General features: G+C 43.5%; 1 protein-coding gene across 1 annotated transcript in view; it reads right to left on the bottom strand.

The window, feature by feature from the left end:
• Window positions 1–5612: 5612 nt before the first annotated feature.
• Window positions 5613–25682, bottom strand: part of LOC120062727 (RIMS-binding protein 2-like) — a 29829-nt gene continuing 9759 nt past the window's right edge. Inside the window, exons 9-20 of the mRNA XM_039012787.1 lie at window positions 20281–20432; window positions 19825–19987; window positions 19340–19644; window positions 18604–18738; window positions 17655–17807; window positions 13736–13856; window positions 11524–11693; window positions 10761–10929; window positions 10041–10144; window positions 8863–8934; window positions 8494–8637; window positions 5613–5807 (exon numbers count right to left, since the gene is read on the bottom strand). Of these exons, the coding sequence (XP_038868715.1) occupies window positions 5613–5807; window positions 8494–8637; window positions 8863–8934; window positions 10041–10144; window positions 10761–10929; window positions 11524–11693; window positions 13736–13856; window positions 17655–17807; window positions 18604–18738; window positions 19340–19644; window positions 19825–19987; window positions 20281–20432 (1883 nt within the window). The remainder of the gene's footprint in view (window positions 5808–8493; window positions 8638–8862; window positions 8935–10040; window positions 10145–10760; window positions 10930–11523; window positions 11694–13735; window positions 13857–17654; window positions 17808–18603; window positions 18739–19339; window positions 19645–19824; window positions 19988–20280; window positions 20433–25682) is intronic.

Below are 25682 nucleotides of genomic sequence, written 5' to 3'. Positions count from 1 at the left end.
ATTATCAAGGGTTTTTCTTTATTTTTATTATTTTCTACATACAGTACCAGGCAAAAGTTTGGTCACACCTACTCATTCCAGGGTTTTTCTTTATTTTGACCTTTTTCTACATTGTAGAATAATAGTGAAGACATCAAAACTATGAAATAACACATATGGAATCATGTAGTAACCAAAAAAGTGTGCAAAGCTGTCATCAAGGCAAAGGGTGACTACTTTGAAGAATCTAAAATCTATTTTTATTTGTTTAACACTTTTTTGGTCACTACATGATTTTGTATGTGTTATTTCATAGTTTTGATGCCTTCACTATTATCAAGGGTTTTTCTTTATTTTTATTATTTTCTACATACAGTACCAGGCAAAAGTTTGGTCACACCTACTCATTCCAGGGTTTTTCTTTATTTTGACCTTTTTCTACATTGTAGAATAATAGTGAAGACATCAAAACTATGAAATAACACATATGGAATCATGTAGTAAACATATGTCTTATGTAACCATATCATACTAATTTGAGTGTCCCGGATTTACATTGACTATGTTACGTCTAGTCTATGACACCAGGCTGTTGGAACAGCCTGCTGGAGCAGCTGAGGGCGTCAGAGACAATAGACATTTTTAAGAGCGAGCTCAAGACACAACTTTATAGCCAGGCTTTTACATAGGGTGATGTTATTGTGCTATTTTATCAATCGGATATATTTTTATTTGCTTTATAAAATTGTGTTTATCTTATTTATTTTACTTCCATCAGTCTCACTGGTTTCACTGTTTTTTATTGCCCTATTATTATTTTAATATGTTTAGTTTCATTTTAATATCTATCTTATACTTGTCAATTTTATTTATTTATTATTTGAATTTTTGTTTTAAGAACTTTGAAGTGCATTAACTTCTAAGAAATGTGCTCTATTAATACGCCGTACTTTAGAACAAACATGTATTTTTATCCTTAGAAGTCCTTCCTCTTCCTTAAACAGGAGCATCATCATTATCAGGAACCTGCTTCCTGGTTGCTGTTGGATGACTTTCCTCTTAGCTCGTCCATTGGAAAGCACCTGGTTTGAGGTCTATAAAGATTTGTCTTTATAGACACAAAAAATATTTAAGATTGCAACAATTTAAATGTCTCTGCAATGTTGAAAATCCAACAAAAAGGTAAATATCATGCTACTTTAGAAGAAATAGGAAACTATTTCTGAAAAGTGCAAGGGTGTCAATATATTTGTCTCGCACTGTAAGGTCACAATATCAGGATGGTCGGACCTGGCTAGTTTGTTGCAACATCAAGCAGACTCTAATCGTCACTTTGGCATGCGAGTCCCAATAGGATAGCCATCACAGGCCTCTGCATCAATGACTTCCTTGTATTAATTGTTTTCACTTGTTTTCACTTTTAATTTGAAAATGAATAAACTTATAAATGTAAACATACACCGTGTTTTCTCTTCTCCAAAGACAAACATTGGTAGTAGAATGACCTGACTGAAGAGCTCAGTGACTTTCAACGTGGCACCGTCATAGAATTCCACCTTTCCACCAAGTCAGTTCGTCAAATTTCTGCGCTGCTAGAGCAGCCCTGGTCAACTTTAAGTGCTGATATTGTGAAGTGGAAACATCTAGGAGCAACAACAGCTCAGCCACGAAATGGTAGGCCACACAAGCTCACAGAACGGGACCGCCAAGTGCTGAAGTACAAAGTGTGTAAATATCGTCTGTCCTCGGTTGCAACACTCACTAACAAGTTCCAAATTTACTCTGGAAGCAACATCAGCACAATAATTGTTCGTCGGGAGTGAAAATGGGTTTCCATGGTTGAGCAGCCGCACAGAAGACTAAGATCACCATGCACAATGCCAAGCATCGGCTGGAGTGGTGTAAAGCTTGCCGATATTGGACTCTAGAGCAGTGGAAAAGTGTTCTCTGGAGTGATGAATCACTCTTCACCATCTGGCAGTCCGACAGAAAAATCTGGGTTTGGCGGATGCCAGGAGAACGCTACCTGCCCCAATGCATAGTGCCAACTGTAAAGTTTGGTGGAGGAGGAATAATGGTCTGGAGCTGTTTTTCATGATTTGGGCTAGGCCCCTTAGTTCCAGTGAAGGGAAATCTTAAAGCTATCGAATAAATGACATTCTAGACAATTCTGTGCTTCCAACTTTGTGGCAACAGTTTGAGGAAGGTCCTTTCCTCTTTCAGCATGACAATGCCCTCGTGCACAAAGCAAGGCCCATACTGAAATGGTTTGTAGAGATCGGTGTGGAATAACTTGACTGGCCTACAGAGCCCTGACCTCAACCCCATCGAACAACTTCGGGATGAATTGGAACACCGACTGCGAGCCAGGCCTTATCACCCAACATCAATGCCTGACCTCACTAATGCTCTTGTGGCTGAATGGAAGCAAGTCCCCCAGCAATGTTCCAACATCTAGTGGAAAGCCTTCCCAGAAGACTGGAGGCTGTTATAGCAGCAAAGGGACCAACTCCATATTAATGCCCATGATTTTGGAATGAGATGTTCAACGAGCAGGTGTCCACATGCTTTTAGACATGTAGTGTACATTTTAAAACAGGTTGGAACCGGTTCAGGGAACAAAACCAGAAAAGAACAAACGTTTTCAAGGAATAGAAACAGAACTAGGAGCGAAAGTGATCCATACTGTTCCGGAACAGAACCGCTATTGAGAACCGGTTAATAACGTTACATTCAAGGCATTGTTTTCTAGTCCCACAACACTCAGAAATGTATGCTGTTGCACTATGGCATTTGGGGAATAAAACACGGCACAACCAGCATTACAAAATATCAAATTTCTTTTATAAAAATGTTTGCACATGCACACCCACACAATATTTTGTAACCCCCAATATAGGCTATTTCTTTTCATAAAGCTAGCACACAATTGCAGACTTTTAAAACATGGTTTTGAAGACACCATGGGGAAAGCTTTGCACAGTTTGATTATAAATTTTTATGTACAAAAAAGGCAGTCTGAAAATCAAGTATAAACATTTAAAAACAATTTACAAATGGACAAAGTACAAAAAGAGCAAGTCACTCAAACAATATGTATAGAAGCAATGACGGACAACTTATTATGGAAAAAATGTACATCTATTAACTGTAGATTGAAATGCCTATTTGGCTGAGAATTGTACAGAAAGTTATACAGAATGCTTTTGTTACATTCTTTTTTGGCAGTCTCAGTTCAAATCTCATGTAAGTAGTAGTTTAAAAAACAGTGATGTAAATTGAATGGAAGGATGAAATGATTAACAAAATAGTGTAAGAGGTTCTTAACAGATGGAAAAAGGTTTCATTTCACATACAAACTGGACCAGAAAACACTGGACATCTGCATACTCATCATGGATAGTTTTGATAAATATAATACATTGGCTTTCAATTGATCATACATTCACTACTCTATGTGCTAGTTGGGGGCTGACACAAATACAGTACGTCTGGGCAAACAGAAAGAGCTCAGTTTCATAAATGAAATGGAGTTGGCTTCTGTGAACATGTAGTCAAATTAGTTGGAATTCTAGGGGTCATTATGGAGGTAGACTTGTCTTGTTGAAATCACAATTTCTATGTAACAAAAATAACTTAGAATAACCTTTATTGGATGAAAGTCATATTATCAAACCTTGTGTCTGGGATAAGTCAAAAACAACATTCTCCTACTGCAAAAATGCAAGTTTGGAGTGTACTCTACAAAAATGTTTTGTTTTAAACAAAATGAAAACCAACTGAACATTAATTCACACCATGCTTTGTTGTTGCACAGGAAGAATGCTGATTTAAACTTATCCTGGAAACAGTTTTGATTGAACCGGCCTTCAATTGCATTTCCTTCTTGTCCATTGTCTTGTACACAAACCTATGTCAAAATGGGATTGTGAATGCAGAATGAAAACATTGCAAGTACTGTATATAACATGAAGAACAAAATAAAAGTGCCTTGAATTTTTTGTGCCAAAATAGTGACAATGTACTGACAAAAAAAAACATTAAATACACCTTTACATTTTCACCACACTTCTTTCTTTTTTTTTCTTTTTGTCATTTTAATGTGGACAGAACATGAAGAGTGTAAAGTTGGGCCTTCTGAAGTTTCAAACAAGCTAACAATGCTCAGGTCCTCCAGAAAACATGACACTCTTACAAGTAATAAAATGCACATCACGAGCTTTGATAAACATCTTTTGCAAAAATATTTCATTTTCAGAAGTATTGCAATGACATGAATGCATACAGGACATAAAAACTCTCCACTGACTGGACACAAACAATTGTGCATTTATAAGGCAAATACATGGATGTTGGTTTCAACTAGGCATTTCATGACAATTCAACTACTTAAAAAATAAAGAAACTTAATCTTGAAACCCTTTCCTATCTAATGTGCTTGTCCAGAGGTCTTTTGGTGTGTTTGAAGAACTAATACTTGCTGTTAGGAATTGATACTTGCTTATCTGACTTCGGTCTTTCTGGAGATGTAGCATATTTTACCACTGCACAGATCCTGACTTCAGGTGCTAGGTCGTGACTTGTCAAATGTGTACCTGGACTTGAGTTGAACTAAGAACCAATCTGATAATTAGGTTTGTATGGAATATTCTGTATGGAGGTAAAGAAAACGATGACATGCTTTTTACTACTGCAATTCATTTAGTACATTTTGCTCAAACAGTGTAGATTCTGTCATCAAATGCACTGACAAAGCATGCACATGTGCCTTGCTAACATGTTCTGATAGAAGAGGCCATCAGCTAGCATGTGCTTTCAAACGTTGGGTGGGAATGATCATTCTGGATGTGCTTTCAGGTAAAACATGCAAACCTCCCATACAGTTCCCATACAAGGACCTCACCTGCCTGGCCATAAAACTGCTCTTTTCCTTGCCTCATTTTGGGTACTACAACATGAAGTGTATGGTCAGGATGGGCCACCAGTAGTAGTCTCATCAAGTATGATGTTGACTGGCCATTCTGGGCTCTATCGTTTGATCTCAGCCCTAAAGAGACTGGTTTAAACACCTCATATTTTGGGGGTCAATGTAGTCTTCAGTCAAACACACACCTACGTACTATTGGCCAATTCAAAATGGAGAACATTTTTATCGTATTGCAGTCCTGTGCTTCAGATAGCAAAATATACATGACCAGAGAGGTTGGCTTATGACATTAAATGTCAAACTATGAGGTCCCTGGACTGTATTCAAAATACATACTGCAATTAAAACATTAATGGTTTCTAGTAGACAACAGATGTGTAAGAGTACAGCATCTGACTGGTTATCAAATGCCATCAAAATCTTTGACCACTGGATTTTTTCTTCTCACAGGACTGAACGTACAGTAATGGAAGTGTTTGAGATTTAGGGCTCTATTCAATCCGCATCGAGGAAATTCAGCTTTTCAGCGTGATTGAAATTTAAAGGCAATGTACCCGCTTTAGTGGAGACTGCATTCATGGTAAACACTGCTCAATCGGAAATGACCTGTACATTTCTATCACGGAATCTGTACCGCTTCAGCATTACAGATTGAATAGAGCCCTCTATGATGTGGTTGGTAATATACTTCAAGTATATGAAGGGGTTATTTTACAGTGCCAAGTCTTTTCAATAGTTTCTTCCCTTTGGAGAGCAGTCCCTTTTTCTTTTTGGAGGACAAGTCGTGGGGGCCCCTGATGGGACTGCCAGGCCCCACGATAGCAGGGCCAGTGCCGGGGATGTGTTGGCGCACTTTGGGGTAGGCAGCTCTTCTGGGCGGACTCGATTTTTCCAACGGAACCTAATGGGAGACCCGTAAGGGACAGTTCAGGGGGGTTAAAAAGCCAGCCCTCTTGCACCCCAGTCACTACTCCCTTCCACTCAGTTCATTCTGTCTCAGCAGGGCCACCATACCTTTGGCTTCATCAGTCTATCTCCCTTATAGTGCAGCCCAGTTCAACTTGTCAATGCTCGGATGTCGTCTCTTTAGTGTACTGAGGTGCTGTATACCCCCCTCCCCCACTGCCATGTAGACACAGTCTGTCATCAAGCTGGTTTAAAAGATAAAGACTTCAATGCCAAAGAATATGTCCACATACTACTGCTCTCTTTACCAATAGCACATTTTATGCTGAGATTCTCCAGAATGGCTATCAATGGCAAAGGCCATGCCTTTCACACAAAAACAAGAGATGCAATATTGTATTAACATTATGGGACAACATATGACAGCAGATTTTCTTTTTAAATATAAAGGGCATTCATATACAACTAGGTTACAGTAAACATCTAATATCTACATATTCCTTAATTGTAATCATGAGCTAAAAGGCTTCTTTTCAATTGCACTTAGGAAAGATGTAACCTTAAGATTCCATTAACATGAGACTGTAGTCTCTATCCTTAAGATCCCATTAACATGAGACTGTAGTCTCTAGCACAGTAGTATATGGCTGTAGTATATAACTACATATTAGACATTAAAAATATGGTTAGAAAATCTAATTAATGCCACTTTCTATGAGAAAAACATGTTAATAGCTCTTTTTGCCATTTCGCATCATTCCTTATGTGAAAGAAAAAGTGCACCCCACTAACAACTTAACAAGGGCATTGTGGAGAGGACCACTATCTTGGGCATCTATGGGTAAAGAAATGCCAATGATATTTTTATCTGATTGATTGGATTGCCTGTCTGGCAGACATTTGATTACCATTGACTTGTTTCGAGCAGTTTGATTAGATTAAGTGTGGCAGGGTGCACTGCTTCAAGGAGAGAGGAGGTTCTATCAGAATGTTAGCTATAGAGTCTGATTGAATGTTACCACTAGTACTACGGGGAGGCAACCTAGACGTGCAACAATGGCCTTTTAGCTTACCATGATTTACAGCAGGAGGCTTATCTTGAGAGACTGACATTGTAATGTACAACACCCAGAGAAACAACTGAAGATACCATGCTTCTTGTCTAATGCATTGGCTAGGGTGGTCGTCCTTAACTTGCTCAGTAGCTCAGTTGGTAGAGCATGGCATTGCAACACAAGGATAGTGGGTTTGATTCCCGGACCACACATACATAAAATGTATGCACGCGTGACTAAGTTGCTTTGGATCAAAGTGTCTGCTAAAGGGCATATATTATTTATAAGTTAACACAACAACCTGAATGCTTTTACAATAAACTCACGTCATATATTAGCACGGACTTCGCTGATAACTACTTTACTGAGGGAAAATGTACTTACTACGACTGTGATATGTGGTTGTCTCAGCTAGCTATCTTAAGATGAATTCACTAATTGTAATTTGCTCAGGATAAGAGCATCTGCTAAATGACTACAATGTAAATAAAAACTGTAAAGTATGTAAACTGGGATCAAATGTGTCATCCTGGTGTGTTCCACAGTATTCTATCACTAATGTTCTGGTTAATAAAAAAAAAGAGAAATATTTACATCCATTCAAAATGAATTAACTGAAACATAAACTGGCATAATAAAGGTCATAAAAAGTGTGTGTGTGTGTTGCATACCGGAAACTAAGGGAACCCATGTCATCTGCATTAGACGAGGGGAGCGTAACCTTGGTATCATCAGTTGCTCACTTACGTGATGGAAACAGAGCCTCTAAGGTGTGAAATGAACACTCTTCTTCTGTTTTGCCAAGCGGGTGAGGAAAAGAAAAATGCAGTGATGGCATTTCAATAGTCTGCACTATGAGAATGACAAACTAGAACACCAGCCAAGAAACTTCAGATGAAACCTGTTGTTATTCAAACATTAACTTGCAATTATTTGTTAAACAAAGAATTATAGTCACATTATTTTCCAGCTAGTATTATGATTACTTTCGAAATTATACTCTCAAAGAGCAACATAATCTTCTTGATATCTTGCATGCTATTTTACAAGTAAGCAATATACAAAAACAAGGCTTCGGAAGCAAATACAAAAGTTATACTGTAGTCGACTTATTTTTCACTATAAAAAGATTCAAGGGGAATTCATGCATCTTAAAGAGAAAACATGCGTTGCTACAGTCTACATATTTCATCCTCCAGTACATCAACACGATTTCCTCTATTAGAACCTATTTTAGATTAAACACAGGTAATACCCATAAAGCATTTATTGCAATGCTAAATGTGCATGTGCAAAAAAACAGTTAAAGTTACAATTCTGCTTTTATTTTATTGTTTCTGTTTATTCTCTTTGAGAACGCTATATGAATATGTCCACATTTTAAAATCCTTCACAGCAGTCAACATTAAAAATAAAAGTACCTCTGTCAAGTATTAATAGTTTTCGTTATATTTCTGAGACATCAACAACGTTTACAGCATAATGCTCCAAAGTCTGAATTCCCATCATACGTTCAGAAATGAAACACTCACAAGCACAGACAGAAAACTAAAGGAGTAAGGAGGTAAAGGGAACGGAAAGGAGTAAATGGATGACAGAGGGCTAGTACTGCGAGAGAGCATGTACCCTTTTGGTCTTTATCCGCGCTGCAGCGTCCTGCGGGTAACGAGAATCTCCACATGGAGTATCAGTGAGAAAAACCTCAACATCATCAGGCACTTCTTCTAGGAAGTTGGAGGGAACAAGACCTTTGTGTCCATTGAGCTCGCCCTGAGGGATCACAAACACACAGGGTGACTCGCATAGAATGTACATCGGATTCCACAATACAGCGGACTAGACAAAAGGGATACAAAATGATCATTTTAAATTGTTTATCATACAACTACTATTACTATCACTGTCATTTCCACTGGTGTTTATTTGCACCAAGCTGGTTGAAGACAATGTGCTCCTTAAATATCATGATGTGTAAGTCACATCTCACATACTTACATAATGAAACCCATCTTCATCAATTTCACCAAAAACTGTTATGACGTCACCAGCGCAGAATGTCAGTTCAGCCTGTCAAAACAGTGAGATGTTTGAGTTCAGTTTGACCTGCTTTCTCTACATCAAAGCAGCTTGAATCTGTTGAAGATTATCTCTACAACCCAACCACATGGGATATTGTTAGGGTTGAATTTGTGTGAAATGCTGTACTTCCTATTCCAATCACTGAGATGCATTGTAAATCTAAAAGTGTCAATGAAGTCTTGGCAGACTGTTGCAACTATCAAATGCATCAAGTGTTGGATGTTTGAAAACAGGATTGCAACACAGACAATAGGCATACCATACTACTATCTACTATCAACTCCTACAGGTCTCTCCAAAACACACAAACCAAACATAGGACTGCTCAACACACAGACCAACCCGAGGAAGGATGCCAGGGCAGGCTATGAGTGAGGGGCTGTGTTCATGAGAGGGGTATACTGTAGCCTAATCCACCATGTGAAGCCCACCTCTTCTGAACACTCCACCAACAGTTACAGAGAAAACACAGAGAGCGGACGCTCCTCTCACTCACCTGCTCATTCAGCCTGTCTCTCCCATACTGTGTGGCCGTGCCAATAGAAAGGTGAGAGTGAGTGAAACCAGGGGGAAGGGCCATAAGTACAACAGGAAAAGGTTACGCTACTAATAAATGGGGACTAAATAATGGTACAGACTGGGAGTAAATCTAGGGAGTAAGTATGGCTGGTGTATTTGTGCAATGTTGGCAAGGCAAGCAGGTAAGTCGTTAGTAACAGGGTAGAACTACCTCTACACCTGACTCCATAACAGCAGTAATAGTCTTCAACAACGATGGTCCTCCAAAAGCATCATACACACAGAACAGCATACAGTTGAATTATTCTCTGATGAGCTGTGAGACGTCTAATATAGGAAAAACTGAGGTGTGCATACAGGAAACACTGTGTGACCTGGACAAAATGTACTCCTGATCATATCCTTTTTCTCAGTTTATAAAGAATTGACTGTCTATTTCTGTTTATATCATGTTATACAATCAAGGGCAGGGACACAGGTATTGAGTCACATGCATCCTGATGGTATCTGGTCTGTAAATGGGGGTGGAGCCGTGGAGAAGAGGATATAAAGCTAGAGGTCTAGCAGTACTGTACCTCCACATCCACGTTGGGGGAGCTCTCCCTGGGGTCGTAGTCATACAGGGCCACCATTCTACGTGTGGACGAGGGGTGCTGACGCCCACTCCGCCTGTTCCTCTCTGGACAATCAATAAGAATGATAAGTAACACACTAGAAATACTCACCTTACTACTCTGTTGTAAATTCCCACACTAAAATGACAGTATGTAATGCCTTATGATTTGGCATGAATGACTGTCTATTAACATGGCAAAGGCTGAATGAATGATTCCGTTTCAATGATACATGGTACATGAAGGTGAAAGCCATAATGAACACCCCCACCACTTTACTGGAGACGAGCATGTTGGAGACTGACAGAAAATACCCATAATTCCCTACTCAAACACTCATAAGAAAAGTGAAGAAAGCGTGGAAGAAGAAAAGCGTGAAGATGAAGGAAGAGTGCATCTAAAGAGAACACAGACCTCGCTTGGATTTTCGGGACCTGCGGTTTATTGAGCGGCCATCTTTGAAGCGGTCGCAGTTCACTTCACAGGAAAGCAGAGAGAAAAAAAGAACGAGGGAAACGATTGTAGAGACAGAGAAATTAGAGTACCATCAGCAAAAGACGTGTAGAAAAAGAAAGTTAGAGAAAGAAGAGAAAGGGAAGAGACAATCAACTGCAAAGTAGAGAGCGAAAGAGTAGCAGAGGAAAAAAAACAGAGAAAGTGGGAGTCCAGGTGCTGCACTACCTAATTTCTCTACAGGAGTGTTGAGTGGGAGGAAGCCCTGTTTGAGTAGCTGGTCCATCATCTCATCATCCTCAGTCTGGATCTCTGACACCATGTTACAGGGGATCAGACCTGGACGGTCACGGATCTCTGCCCTGTAAAAACCATCCGTGTCCTTATCCCCAAACACCTGACCAGCACAGAGAACAATGTTAGCAGGGGGGAGAGAAAGAGCCTGCCACCACCATTACTGTTTTAATAGCAAATTCAAAGTGTAGATGCAGAATTATATCAAATTCTGGGCCTGTCCATTTTAGTGAAATTTAATGACCATAATGCTGTAAGTCAGGGATCATCAACTTAGATTCAGCCACGGGACGATTTCTCTCTTCAGCAGATGGTTGAGGGCCGGAACATAATCATTTGTAGACTGTTTGAATTGTAGACAAATTGAATGTAAGAAGCCCAAACAGATATATTTCACTAAAATATAATAATTTCAAACCTTGCTTGCTTTTGTATAAGATCACATCTCTCTATTATGCATGGGAATATGTGGGAACAGATTTCCTAAATTAGAATCACTTGGAGCTGATTCCCTGGTGTTTTTACAGTCTTCTATGTAAAAAAACAAAAATTATATTTGGGGGCCAAATAAAACCACCCGAATTTGGCCCGTGGGCCGCCAGTTGGTGAACCCTGCTGTAAGTCATCACTAGGCCCTATTGTTGTTAGTCTGAGTGAAGCAGATTGGACAAAAGCACTGTGTGGCTCAGGCAAACACCTTGATGATCTGGCCCTCTTTGAAGGGCAGCTCCTCGTCAGCAGCATCAGGGTTGGGGGACATGGACAGAGGGTCGTAGTCAAACAGGGCCACAAATATACGCGCCAGGTCCTCTGGTTCTTCGTAGTATTCTGGCGACCGGCGCCCGCGGCCCTGCCCGCCGTACCCATCTGAAACATAGGAGAGGGCACTGCTGCTACTGCCAGCCCTGCTACTGCCAGCCCAGGACAGGCTGGGGAGCAGAGCGGAGTGGAGGGTAGGGGGACGAGAAGATGTCACTTTGTCAGAGCTGATAGACAGGGGAGAGGGCCATGAGATGTATGTGTGAAAAACAGCTTTAAAGGGGTTTGAAGAATGGTAATTCTACACTATTGTGTCCATTGTGAAGTTTATCATCCTCTCAAAGAGCACCTGGCTCAAGTTTTTTTTTTATACGACCCTAATTACAGAGCAAAATCTACAAATTTGAATTTAATGAGAATATGTTAGCAAGATACTTATTTTACAAAGTCTATGCTATCTATAATTGACAGATAGCACAGATTGGCAGTTTTTTCACACATCTCTGAATGCTGGTATGACAGACACCAAAACAACAAACAGAGTACCTTTATACAGATACAGTTAGACAGAGAGATGCCAGCACATGTCAAGCCAAGCTATGGGATGCAGAGGTAACTAGATGACAATGCACATGAAAATAATGGAGGGAAACAGACTGACTGTTCATTGCTGTTTTACTTCACCGTCTCACAGAGCTCAACAGATGCATGCGTTCCACTCTTCAAAATGAGGAAGTGTGCTTCATTATCAATACAAGAGGGGTAAAACCATGCTCACATTAGAAATAAAGTATTAAGGTAAATGGCAAATTAACATTCCCGAAAGAAATTAGAACATCAAATGCCATAGCAGAAACCTGACTCATCAGAAGCATATCAGGGACAGTGAGGGGAAAAGAATCACCCTGATATTCATTCACTCATGGACTTCCTGGCACGAACAAACCAAATGTTTCAATAGCACAATTCTGTGAACATTTCTGTTAAATGATGTTTTAATGATACAATACTAATGTTTGGTTTAGATGACAGCAGTTTCATCACTGTGCAATGGAGTGATACCAACAAGACACCAGTCCACTTACACATCCAATGGTTTTCCTTCTCACTGGACTGTAAACAATCAGTCATGCAAAATCACAGAGTCAACAGGGGGAGGCTATACGCCCTGGGAGGAGGGCCAGGGAGGAGCAGAGGGAGGGTGAAAGGAAGGAAGGAAGGAAGAGGGTCTGGGATTGAGAGGAGGCCTGGAATTGAGGCTGCAGGCAGACATACAGGAAGGGGACACTCATTCTTCAGCTACAGAAAAAGTGTACATCTTGTCTTCCCTGTCAGCCTAGTGTAAAATTCACACTCAAGCTTTAGACTACCATTCACCTCTAATATCAATTAGGGTTCTTAACACTGTCTTTTCTGTCATTTGCAAGGTTTCTTTATTTTGTTCTAGAGTGAAGCTGGGCCACATACCATTATGATGCCATATCCTGTGCCGAGCTACACTGCCGTGATAGTAAACATTCTCCTTGCCAGGTGAGAGGTTCCCCTCACTCCCCTCACTGTTACTCTCCATCATGGTGATCTCTACAGACGATACCAATCAGATCACAGTGTTACTGTTAGGGACCCCCCCACACTGCTCTGGCCCACGGCTTGGCTGGACATGCTGCTGGGGGGGGGTCAGGTGGTGGGATAAGGAAACAGGTTGTACTCTGGAGTTCAACGTAAAACAGCAATGCTTTGCACTGTGTGAGATAGAGGGAAGGGTTAAAGCGGGTGAGCCCTATAGGATCACAGTATATAAAGGCTATAGACCTACAACCACACATCTCTTCATTTTTTCTGTTAGAAGCACCAAGTAAACAGTAGCAGCCCCTCCCCCGACCTGCTTATTCAGAAACACCATACAGCCCCTCCCCCGACCTGCTTATGCCAAGTCAGAAACACCATACAGAGGTATGAAGATGGACTGAACTCCAGGTGTAGGGGTACACCACTACAGAGAACTACATGGTTGTTTAAGGTCATGTGTCTATGGGAGAGATGTTCAGCTCAGCTCACATGAGTGAGGCAACACATGGGATAAATAAATACACAACAACAGTCCCTGCAGAGGAGGACGGGGCATCTCGTCATGTGGTGACCGCACTAACCAATGGAAGGAACCATCATGGGCCGTCGCTGTGGGGGGTTGCCACCGTGGACCGGCCTCCTCCCTGAATGGTTCAGTCGGTCGCCATGGGAGCATCCATGGGAGGGGGAGTTCCCTATAATCTTTAGAGGGAGAGAAAATACAGCTTAGGTTAAAATAAACTGCCTTCCTCAGAACGAACCAGCCATTCAAAAGGATCGCAAAACTATAAGAGCAAATGACGTCACTTCCATTTGTCCTTAAGGAGGCAAAATAAGAGTAATAAATAAACCCATAAAATAAAGAGAACACACAAATAAATAAACCATCAACAGAACCAAAGTAAATCAACCCCAGACACCACAACAGGATCAGATGTTTAGCTAAAGACCATTTGTTTTTTTTGTTCTGCTCATGTCAGCTCCTTGATGACAAGAGGGAGTGAGCGAGTAGAGGAAAGAGAATAGAATGGAGAAAGGCATGGTTAGCTGAGCACAACCAGAATGGCTTCAGCCTGGGGCCCAAACCAGAGAGAGAGACTGAGGCCCAAAGGCTTCTCATCCAATTAGTCATACAGGATATATGGGACAGAGATGGGGGCAGGGGAATCGAGCAACAAGCTGACCACTGCTGTGTGGTATGGGAGTAGGAGAGGACATTCTGCTGAAAAAATTTTGGGGAAAACATGAAGAGGGGCGAGTTCATTGTCTGCCAAGCACTAACATGATGCAGATGGACTGATGGCTAAATCAGCTAATGGTTATGAGAGACTACCCTCGTTGTAGTCCCACTAGGAAAGGCTTGATTTGTCATAGGACTCCAGCCTTTACGAGCAATGAGAGCCAGGACATGCTGGAATTGAGATCCCCTGTGGAAGGTGGAGCAATCAGGGTAAAGTCAGAGGTGGGATAGGATGGGCAAGATGTCTGTCAGAGCTGCATATCTACCCCATTGGCTGGTTGATAGAAGAGGAGGGCGGAGCAGAATAGGGATAGCGCATCCCCATGCAAACTATTATGGTTGAGCTGCCATTTTGTTTTAAAATGAATCTTTCTCCTCAGAGACATCAGACACAAAAACGTTTTGAAATGGCCTTTAGGTAATCAAAAAAGCTTCACTTAAAAACTCACTGAACATTCTAAAAACGAGCAAACTACACACATGAAAAACTACAAATAATTATCACCATGGACATGTACGAATAACTTGCCAGAATACTGCACAAAACAAAAATAAATCAATGTAAAGGTGGGAGACCCATAGAGAGAAAAAACACCAAGAAAAAAGGTATGGTTTTACTGCTTGCTAATGTAATATACAGCAGATAAGAGTCTGAGTCACACACACCAGCGGCTGGTCCGAGACCCTGTTGAGCCTGTTCACATAGCTGGCCCTAAGGTCCCTGTGATAGGCCCTGTCCAGCTCGTGGAGCCTGCCCTCGCTCAGGGCTCCGTGTCTGGGGCTTTGCCCTGGCTCCCGCGTTGGCCCGTAGTGCACCTCCCTGTTCCTCAGGTCAGACAGGTGGCCCGTCTTAGGGCTATCACAGTAGTCCTCATCCATGCTGCACTGCCGTGTCAGCTGCTTCTTCCTGCCTGCAGCCAGGGCCCTTCGTTCTACTGGCCCCTCACAGTGGATGTAGCGGATATGGCCCCTCATGGGGCTGCCGTGGGGGTAACCCCTGTACCCCAAAGAGCCCTCCTCCTCGCTGCCACAGTCCAGGCCACTGTCAGGACTCTTGGTGAGCCGGCGCAGGCTGCGCTCCTCGAAAGCGTAGGCATAGCGGGGAGAGGAGTGCTGACGCTGCAGCAGGCGGCGGTGATTCTTGCTGGGGGAGAGGTGGTTGTGCTGATGGGGGTCCTGCTGGTAGATACGGGGGCCCCTGCGATGCATGCGGGGTGTATCAGGCCTGCCTCTGTCGTCAAAGCGCAGGCGCTGATGATGATGACCCATCCCATTGACTCCGTCAGGCTCGTCCTCGGCCACCTCAGGGATGCTGTGGAGCCGTTTACGACGTAGGGACTTCTGTCTCACCACCTCCCTCTGTAGGTCCCAGCAGTCCCTCTGCTCTCCCAGGTCCTGACGCCTGTAATACTTCTGTATGACCAGAACGGGCCAGCCACAGAGCGGAGCGCAGAGTTGATTGGTTTGGATTGGCATTTGAATGAAGAGTTTTGTTTAAATTTCAGGAGGTTCGTTTAGTTTTTGAAGATGTTAGAACAGGCAGGAAACAACACAGTGTGTGAATAAAAAATAAAATGGGGAAAAAAGACAAAATAAGAACATAATTAGTTATTTGTGGCAGAATGGCCAGATGTAAGGCATGCAGTGTCATTCCGTGAGCTGGGGGAAATGGCATGCTCTGAACGGGAATCTGTGGGAGGAACCAAAGGCAGTGATAGACAGCCACACTGAGGATGGGTCTGGGAGAGGATTTCGGTAGCCAGGACAGATTAGTAAAGGGTGCAAAAAATCTGCCATATGAGAAATCCTCACAGATAAATGAAACAGGTGACAAACTCACGAAACATATAAGTGAATGAACTAATTAAGAAAAGCCTTAAAACACATTGCACCAAGCACAGCCTGGGCTAGTGAATAAGAAATATATATGCTAACCAAGAGGAATAAGGCAGCAAACTGAGCAAAGCACTTGCATAAGCAAAATAAGACGTTAAAAGTATCTCAGTCTGTTCTAACATTTTCAGACATGACCCGAGGTCTGTTCTTATGACAGATTTAGATTTTCCAATAATGACTATTTGCTAAATCTCAGCTGTGCTTGCTTCTGCTTTTTGACCCTTATTGCATGCACTACTGCACAGAACTCTACTCCATTTCAAGAACATAATACAAAAACATGAATACATACAGGACATTCATTTGTTGCACAGACATGAGACATACTGATGGATGACATGATGAGGTACTGTCATATGAAACATAGGCAGATTCAGTATCGGCATATTGATACTAGACCTAAACACACTGTTCTGTTGAGTACTGTACAGTATACAGGGTGGGATTCATACACTGTAAGGCATCCTATCTGGCTGACTTATCAACTGAAAGTCTACTCACAGCTGAAATATAAACATGTTTCTTTGGAAGCCTTTCATACATTGACACTCCAAATGAATATATCTGAAGACTTTACTTGGTATTTATGATCAACGCAGTAGAAATGGCCTGTTTCACTACTAATAATGTCCCTCAGTAGATCTCGTTACACAATGACTGCTGGCTACACATCCACATGTGTCCCTTCAACATATTCAATGGAGACGGGTCCACGCATCCACAAAGGGAACCATCGACACATCACAACAAAAAAACCTTGAACACAAAAGGTAGAACATGAGATGAACACAACCAAACGTGAATTATTCCATTTAAGTAGCCTAAACTCACTTAAATGAGATTCCCCTATGCATTCGATGTACCATGATGACCCTTCTAGCTGATGGTACAGTACATTTTATAAAGTAAATGTTTGGCCACTGACATATTCTGTTAAAACACAGAGTATTAACAGAGTATTCATGAACAATAATGATGAAAAAATATGGACATTCTTAAACTGTACATTAAAATGCAATACATATTGAGACAACATTCCATGTTTCGATCAATACCAATCTCAGTAAGACAACATATTGTGTTCACCTCTTCATACAGTACATTCTGGGTGTGTATTACAGCCATTCAGATGGGTAAGTTAAGACTTGGATGATAAAGCTGATGCAATGTGCTGTTCAGCTCAGACAAGGCTGGAGCACTCAGCAGGCAAAGCCACAGCGGGCCTGCATGTAAAGCCTGACAGTGAGAGACAGGGCAGTCTGGGCCATGGTAAATGGGATGACCCTCCCGTTCACCCAACCCCCCTCCGTACTCTCCTCTCCAGGTCAGACCCCCACTAGATGGGGTATGTGTGTGTGCTGTACCTTGAGAGTGTTGTGAGAGTTGATGCTGCGTCGACGGCCCTCCTCCAGCTGCATCTCAGAGTACAGGTCGTCCTCGTCCTCCTCCATGATGTCAGACAGGTCTGAGCCGCGGCTGCTCTCTGTCTGGTAATCTTCACTGTGGCTGTAGTGGTGCTGGGAGAAGGGGGGGGGGGGGGGGGGGGGGGGGGGACCAGCTTTAACATGGAGAGGTTAAAGTAACACCTTATTTTAAAACTTATAAGGTTTTATTCATTTTTCTTTGTCCCACATCACTTTAACTCTACACAGAATAGAATAGAATGCATTTTTGCCAGGAGGAACGTCTCCAGAGTGATGATGGGGAGAGAAACAAACTGCCCACTGGGCACACACTGGTTGAATAAACATTGTTTCCAGCTATGTTTGGACTGTTGTTCATGTTTTGCTGTGGTCTAGTGTACTGTGGAATATATTGCTTTCTTGTTCTGGACACTTCTCCCAGTCATGGTTAGGGTTGGAACTGCCTCTCTGGGTGTTCTGATGCTTCTAGCTTGGAGTTGTATGCTCATGATAACATAGCTACAGTATTTCACCTTTTCATGTGTATATTATTGCTTACTAGGTGTGTCCAATTTGGTAACCACTCCCTCTTCTAATTAGGGCTAATTGGAAAAGCCTTTCAAAAGAGGACATTGTATTCTCCTTTTTCTGTACTCCCTGACGAAGGCCATGCAGCCGAAACGCGTCAGTTTTTAAACAACTTTGTTTCTATTGAACATGCCATACTAATAAAGGCATTTTAATTAATTATATGAAGAGTGCCTTGGTCCTCCTTTCTTTTTGATTGTTTCCACATCATTCCAATGAAATGACATTGAACCAACGTGGAATACACGTTGAATTGACGTCTGTGCCCAGTGGGTGTGTTATTCTGTATTTAACATGTGACAGGGTTGTTGTTTTGTATTACCCGTCTCCCTAGTTCAGAGCCTCTGAGGAACTCGTCCACAGAAGCCCCTCTCCTCCTGGTGTGGGGAGAGTCATAACTATCCTCCTCCTCATCAGAGTTTATGCTCCGCTCACTGAAGATGTTCCTCTTCTCAATCTGACACAGGAAAACAGAGACAAGAAAACCTTACATATAGCTGCAGGTCAGAGGAGGCGGGTTTGAGGTGCTATAGGAGGACGGGCTCATTGTAATGGCTGGAATGGGATAAATGGAACGTATCAAACACATCAAACATATGGAAACCACGTTCGACATTCCATTTATTCCATTCCAGCCATTACAATGAGCCCATCCTCCTATAGCTCCACCCACCAGCCTTCTCTGCTGCAGATGCATCACACCATCACAATGATACATGATATTAGTTATCTATAGTGTTGACTCAGTAGTACCATGTGGTGTTGAGAGTCTCGAAGGCACTTGGCACACAAATCAAGCTCTGTTTGCGCTGTACATCATCATGCTATAGGTCAATCTGAATTATAAACTTGGTGGTTCGAGCCCTGAATGCTGATTGGCTGACAGCCGTATATCACGGGTTTGACAAAACATGTATTTTTACTGCTCTACTTTACTGCTCTGCGTTGCGACTTGCCTAAGGACAGCCCTTAGCCATTGTATATTGGCTATATACCACACCCCCTTGGGCCTTATTACTTAAGTATACTGTATGTATAGTGGCTCTGTGGCTGCTTACCCGGTTACTCTCAGCGAACACTCTCTGTGCAGCTTCCCTGGCCATGGCCTTGGCGATGGTGTTGGGGATGGGGGCTCCCTGAGGCTGGGGCAGGATCCTCTGAGGAGAGGGTGAACGACGCCCCTGGAAGTGGGGCGGCTCCAGAGTGTGTCCACACATTGGAGGAGGGAGGGGCGAGAGGGAGCGTTCCCAGGGCGGGCCAGGCAGCAGGCCTGCCTCATGCTCTTTGGTTTCTGACTCTCTGGCACTTACTAGTTTGGGCTTAGACGTGGGGTAAGGCTGGTGTTGGGGGTGGGGGTGAGGGGGTGGGTGGCGCAGGGGCTGACCATGGGGCAGGGTGTAGGGCTGGGATTGAGGGTGGACCTGAGGTTGGGGGTGTGACAAGGGGTAGGTCTGGGGGTAGGGCGGGTGTGTTTGTGTGTGTGGCAGATGGTGCTGGGGCATAGGATGGGGGTGTGCAGGGGGGCGATGGTGGGGTGAGTGATGGGGAGGCCCCAGGATATTGTGCGGTATGGTGGCCACGGGCGAGTCCTGAGACTCTCCTTCTGCTGATAACGTCCTGACAATGACCTCCCTGGCCTCCAGACACTGGATCCTGTTCAGCTCCACTGTCACATAGTCTGCCGTAGGGTACATCACCTCCGCTATCTGGACACACACAGGACAGGGACCACACACACACACCTCTTCAATACACATATTTTATGTAACAAACATAATATATAATTTCAGGCAAAATGGAGCCTGGTTAACATCTGTTTGCAAATCACTGCATGACAAAAGCCCTGCAGAAACCATAGACTGAACATCACTGTTTCATCCAAAAGATGGCGGTAGAGTGTTACACACAACTCACAGCATTTAAGGTTAGAGGTTACAACATTCACTCCCTTTCACAGGGTTGAACATGAGGTTCTGCATAATACATCATTCAAACACACCTTTTGTCCCTTTGTGCACACGGCATAGCCAATCACGTTGGCTCCGTTGGAGGTTCCAGTGGGGGTGAGGAGGGGGGGCTTCCATCGTACCTGCAGCACCCCAGGGTTCTGGCCCAACTGGACCTGCACCTCCTGGGGAGGGAAGGGAGGACCTAGGGAGGACAGCAGAAACACAGGAGTTTAAGGATTTAACACAGTGCATTATAACACTTCAAAAACAATACAATATCAGCTGAGATGTCAGTATATTCCATTAAAGGAGAATAATATCTTGACCCGATTCCATACAATGCCTGAGAGGCACTTGATAGTTAATGTTTAATTAGATTATTTAAGCCACGAAAGTGTGTAATGAGGCAATTAGGAAACAATATGATGTGTATTGTATGTACAGGTAATTGCCAAAATAATGGAAACACGAGCAAATGAGGGATACAAAGCACTGTATCATTAATTAAAGCAGGTGCTTCCACAAATAAAATCACATTTTATTGGTCACACGCATATTTAGCAGTTGTTGTTACGGGTGTAGCGAAATGCTTATGTTCCTAGCTCCAACAGTGCAGTAATATCTAACAATTCACAACAATACACACAAATCTAAACGTCAAATAATGGAATATATATAAATATTAGATTGAGCAATGTCGGAGTGGCATTGACTAAAATACAGTAGAATAAAATACAGTATATACATATGAGATGAGAAAATCCTTATGTAAACAAGCTGTTTTTCAGTCTCTCGGTCCCAGCTTTGATGCACCTGTACTGATCTCGCCTTCTGGATGATAGCGGGGTGAACATCCTTGATGATCTTTTTGAACTTCCTGTGACATCGGGTGCTGTAGGTGTCCTGAGGGCAGCTAGTTTGCCCCTAGTGATTCGTTGGGCAGACCACACCACCCTCTAGATAGCCCAGCGGTTGCGGGCAGTGCAGTTGCCGTACCAGGCGATGATACAGCCCGACAGGATGCTCTCAATTGTGCATCTGTAAACGTTTGTGAGGGTTTTAGGGGCCAAGACAAATTTCTTCAGCCTCCTGAGGTTGAAGAGGGGCTGTTGCGCCTTCTTCACCACATTGTCTGTGTGGGTGGACAATTTCAGATCATCAGTGATGTGTACACCGAGGAACTTAAAGCTTTCCACCTTCTCCACTGCGGTCCCGTCGATGTGCATAGGGGCGTGCTCCCTCTGCTGTTTCCTGAAGTCCATGATTAGCTCCTTTGCTTTGTTGACGTTGAGTGTGAGGTTATTTTCCTGCCTCCACTCTCCCAGGGCCCTCACCTCCTCCCCGTAGGGTGTCTTGTCATTGTTGGTAATCAGGCCTACAACTGTTGTGTCGTCTGCAAACTTGATGATTGAGTTAGAGGCGTGTGTGGCCACACAGTCATGGGTGAACAGGGAGTACAGTACGGAGCTGAGAACGCACCCTTGTGGGGTCCCAGTGTTGAGGATCACCGAAGTGGAGGTGTTGTTTCCTACCTTCACCACCTGGGGGCGGCCCGTCAGGAAGTCCAGAACCCAGTTGCACAGGGCAGGGTTCACACCCAGGGCCCCGAGCTTAATGATGATCTTTGAGGGAACTAAGGTGTTGAATGCTGAGCTATAGTCAATGAACAGCATTCTTACATAGATATTTCTCTTGTCCAGATGGGATACCTTTATTTAACTAGGCATGTCAATTAAGAACAAATTCTTATTTACAATGACGGCCTACCCTGGCCAAACCCAGACGACGCTGGGCCAATTGTGCGCCGCACTATGGATAGGGCAGGGTGCAGTGCAATGGCGATTGCATCGTCTGTAGATCTATTAGGGCGGTAAGCAAATTGAAGTGGGTCTAGGGTGTCAGGTAAGGTAGAGGTGATATGATCCTTAATTAGCCTCTCAAAGCTCTTCATGCTGAAAGAAGAGTGCTACGGGACAATAGTCATTTAATTCAGTTACCTTTGCTTTCTTGGGTACAGGAACAATGGTGGACATCTTGAAGCAAGTGGGGACAGCAGACTGTGATAGGGAGAGATTGAATATGTCCATAAACACTCCAGCCAGCTGGTCTGTGCATGCTCTGAGAACGCGGCTAGGGATGCCGTCTGGGCCAGCAGCCTTGCGAGGGTTAACACGCTTAAATGTCTTACTCACGTCAGCCACGGAGAAGGAGCGCCCACAGTCCTTGGTAGCGGGCCGCATCGGTGGCACTGTGTTATCCTCAAAGCAGGCAAAGAAGGTGTTTAGCTTGTCTGGAAGCAAGATGTCGGTGTCCACGACGTGGCTGGTTTTCCCTTTCTAGTCCGTGATTGTCTGTGACCCTGCCACATACGTCTCGTGTCTGAGCCGTTGATTTGCGACTCCACTTTGTCACTGTACTGGCGTTTTAACTGAATAACTATACTGTTTGTATTCAGCTATATTCCCAGTCACCTTGCCATGGTTAAATGCGGTGGTTTGCGTTTTCAGTTTTGCGTGAATGATGCCATTTATCCATGGTTTCTGGTTAGGGTAGGTTTTAATAGACACAGTGGGTACTACATCTCCTATACACTTCCTTATGAACTCAGTCACCGTGTCCGTGTATTCGTCAATGTTATTCTCAGAGGCTACCCGGAACATATCCCAGTCCGTGTGATCAAAACAATTTTGAAGCATGGATTACGATTTGTCAGACCAGCATTGAATAGACCTGAGCACGGGTACTTTCTGTTTGAGTTTCTGCCTATAGGAAGGGAGAAGAAAAATGGAGTCGTGATCAGATTTGCCGAAAGGAGGGCGGGGGAGGGGTAGGCATTTCGAAAAGTTGAGTAGCAGTGGTCCAATGTTTTCCCAGAGCGAGTACTACAGTAAAATGTGTTAGTAGAACTTTGGTAGCGTTTTGCTCAAATTTGCTTTGTTAAAATCCCCAGCTACAATAAATGTGGCCTCAGGACATGTGGTTTCCAGTTTGCATAAAGTCCAGTGTAGTTCTTTGAGGGTCGTTGTGGTATCGGCTTGAGGGGGAATATACATGACTGTGACTATAACCGAAGAGAATTCTCTTGGGAGGAAATACGGCAATACAGAAATAACACAAAAAATGAAATACTGCAAAGTTCATTGGGAGCTAGAAGCAGAGCTGCCATATCTATTGGCGCCATCTTAGGAACCACACCTGTGTGGGTTGTTAGTTAAAAAAGCAATTAAAACCTTTAAAGGATCTGCCCCTTTTTTTTCAATTTTCGCCTAAAATGACATACCCAAATCTAACTGCCCGTAGCTCAGGCCCTGAAACAAGGATATGCATATTCTTGGTACTATTTGAAAGGAAACACTTTGAAGTTTGTGGAAATGTGAAAGGAATGTAAGAGACTATAACACAATAGATCTGGTAAAAGATAATACAAAGAAAAAACAACAACCATTCTTTTGTATTTCTTTTGTACCATAATCTTTGAAATGCAAGAGAAAGGCCATAATGTATTATTCCAGCCAAGGTGCAATTTAGATTTTGGCCACTAGACGGCAGCAGTGTATGTGCAAAGTTTTAGACTGATCCAATGAACCATTGCATTTCTGTTTGCTGCTATAACATCCTCCACTTTTCTGGGAAGGCTTTGCACTAGATGTTGGAACATTGCTGCAGGGACTGTTGGGCAATTTGGCCAGGCTCACAGTCTGCGTTTCAATTAATCCCAAATGTGTTCGATGGGGTTGAGGTCAGGGCTCTGTGCAGGCCAGTCAAGTTCTTCCACACTGATCTTGACAAACCATTTCTTTATGGACCTCACTTTGTGCACAGGGGCATTGTCATGATGACACAGGAAGAGGCCCTACCCAAACTTTTGCCACAAAGTTGGAAGCACAGAATCGTCTAGAATGTCATTGTATGCTGTAGCGTTAAGATATCCCTTCACTGTAATTAAGAGGCCTAGCCCGAACCATAAAAAACAGCCCCAGACCATTATTCATCCTCCACCAAACTTTACAGTTGGCACTATGCATTGGGGAGGTAGCGTTCTCCTGGCATGCGCCAAACCCAGATTCGTCCATCGGACTACCAGATGATGATGGGTGATTCATCAGTCCATAGAACGAGTTTCCACTGCTCCAGAGTCTAATGGCGACGAGCTTTACACCATTCCAGCCGACGCTTGGCATTGGCGCATTGTGATCTTAGGCTTCTGTGCGGCTGCTCAGCCATGGAAACCCATTTCATGAAGCTCCCGACGAACAGTTCTTGTGTTGATATTGCTTCCAGAGGCAGTTTGTAACTCGGTAGTGAGAGTTGCAACTGAGGAAAGATGATTTTTAGGCGCCACAAGCTTCAGCACTCGATAGTCCCGCTTTGTGAGCTTGTGTCGTCTACCACTTCGCGGCTGAGCCGTTGTTGCTTCTAGACATTTCCAATTGACAACAGCACAGTTGACAGCACAGTTGACCGGGGTAGCTCTAGCAGTGCAGACATTTTACGAACTGACTTGTTGGAAGGTGTCACTTTGAAAGTCACTGAGCGCTTCAGTACGGCCATTCTACTGTCAATATTTGTCTATGGAGATTGCATGGCTGTGTGCTCGACTGTATAACCCTGTCAGCAACGGGTGTGGCTGAACTAGCCGAATCCACTAATTTGAAAGGATGTCCACAAACTTTTGATAGTGTATTCCTCAGAGAAGTCAAGTTGGTTTTCACAGTCCTCTGCTGCCTCTGCTGTGTGCTAACCAACATGACCCATCTGTTCTGAGCTGACAGTGCCCCGCAGACATTGACACACACGCGTGTGCGCGCACACGCATGCACACACACGCGCACACTCATACAGAGGCAGCAGATGTAGTCAGCTGCCCATTCAGTACCATCTATCCCAGAGCAGAGCAGTGAATAGCAGAGCAGTGAATAGCAGAGCAGTGAATAGCAGAGCAGTGAAGGGCAGAGCAGTGAAGGGCAGAGCAGTTAAGGGCAGAGCAGTGAAGGGCAGAGCAGTGAAGTGCAGAGCAGTGAAGTGAAGTGCAGAGCAGTGAATAGCAGAGCAGTGCAGAGCAGAGCAGTGAAGTGCAGAGCAGTGAAATGCAGAGCAGAGCAGTGAAGGGCAGAGCAGTGCAGAGCAGAGCAGTGAAGTGCAGAGCAGTGAAGGGCAGAGCAGTGAAGGGCAGAGCAGTGAAGGGCAGAGCAGAGCCTTGAAGGGCAGAGCAGAGCCTTGAAGGGCAGAGCAGAGCCTTGAAGGGCAGAGCAGAGCCTTGAAGGGCAGAGCAGTGAAGGGCAGAGCAGAGTAGTGAAGGGCAGTGAAAAGCAGAGCAGTGAAGAGCAGAGCAATGAAGGGTAGAGCAGTGAAGGGCAGAGCAGAGTAGTGAAGGGCAGTGAAAAGCAGAGCAGTGAAGAGCAGAGCAATGAAGGGTAGAGCAGTGAAGGGCAGAGCAGTAAAGGGCAGAGCA

This window comes from Salvelinus namaycush, chromosome 18 (genome assembly GCF_016432855.1).
Source record: "Salvelinus namaycush isolate Seneca chromosome 18, SaNama_1.0, whole genome shotgun sequence".
In the NCBI taxonomy this organism is placed as follows: domain Eukaryota; kingdom Metazoa; phylum Chordata; class Actinopteri; order Salmoniformes; family Salmonidae; genus Salvelinus; species Salvelinus namaycush.
The sequence above is the reverse complement of the archived record's forward strand: the minus strand, read 5'-3'. Positions and strand labels throughout refer to the sequence as shown.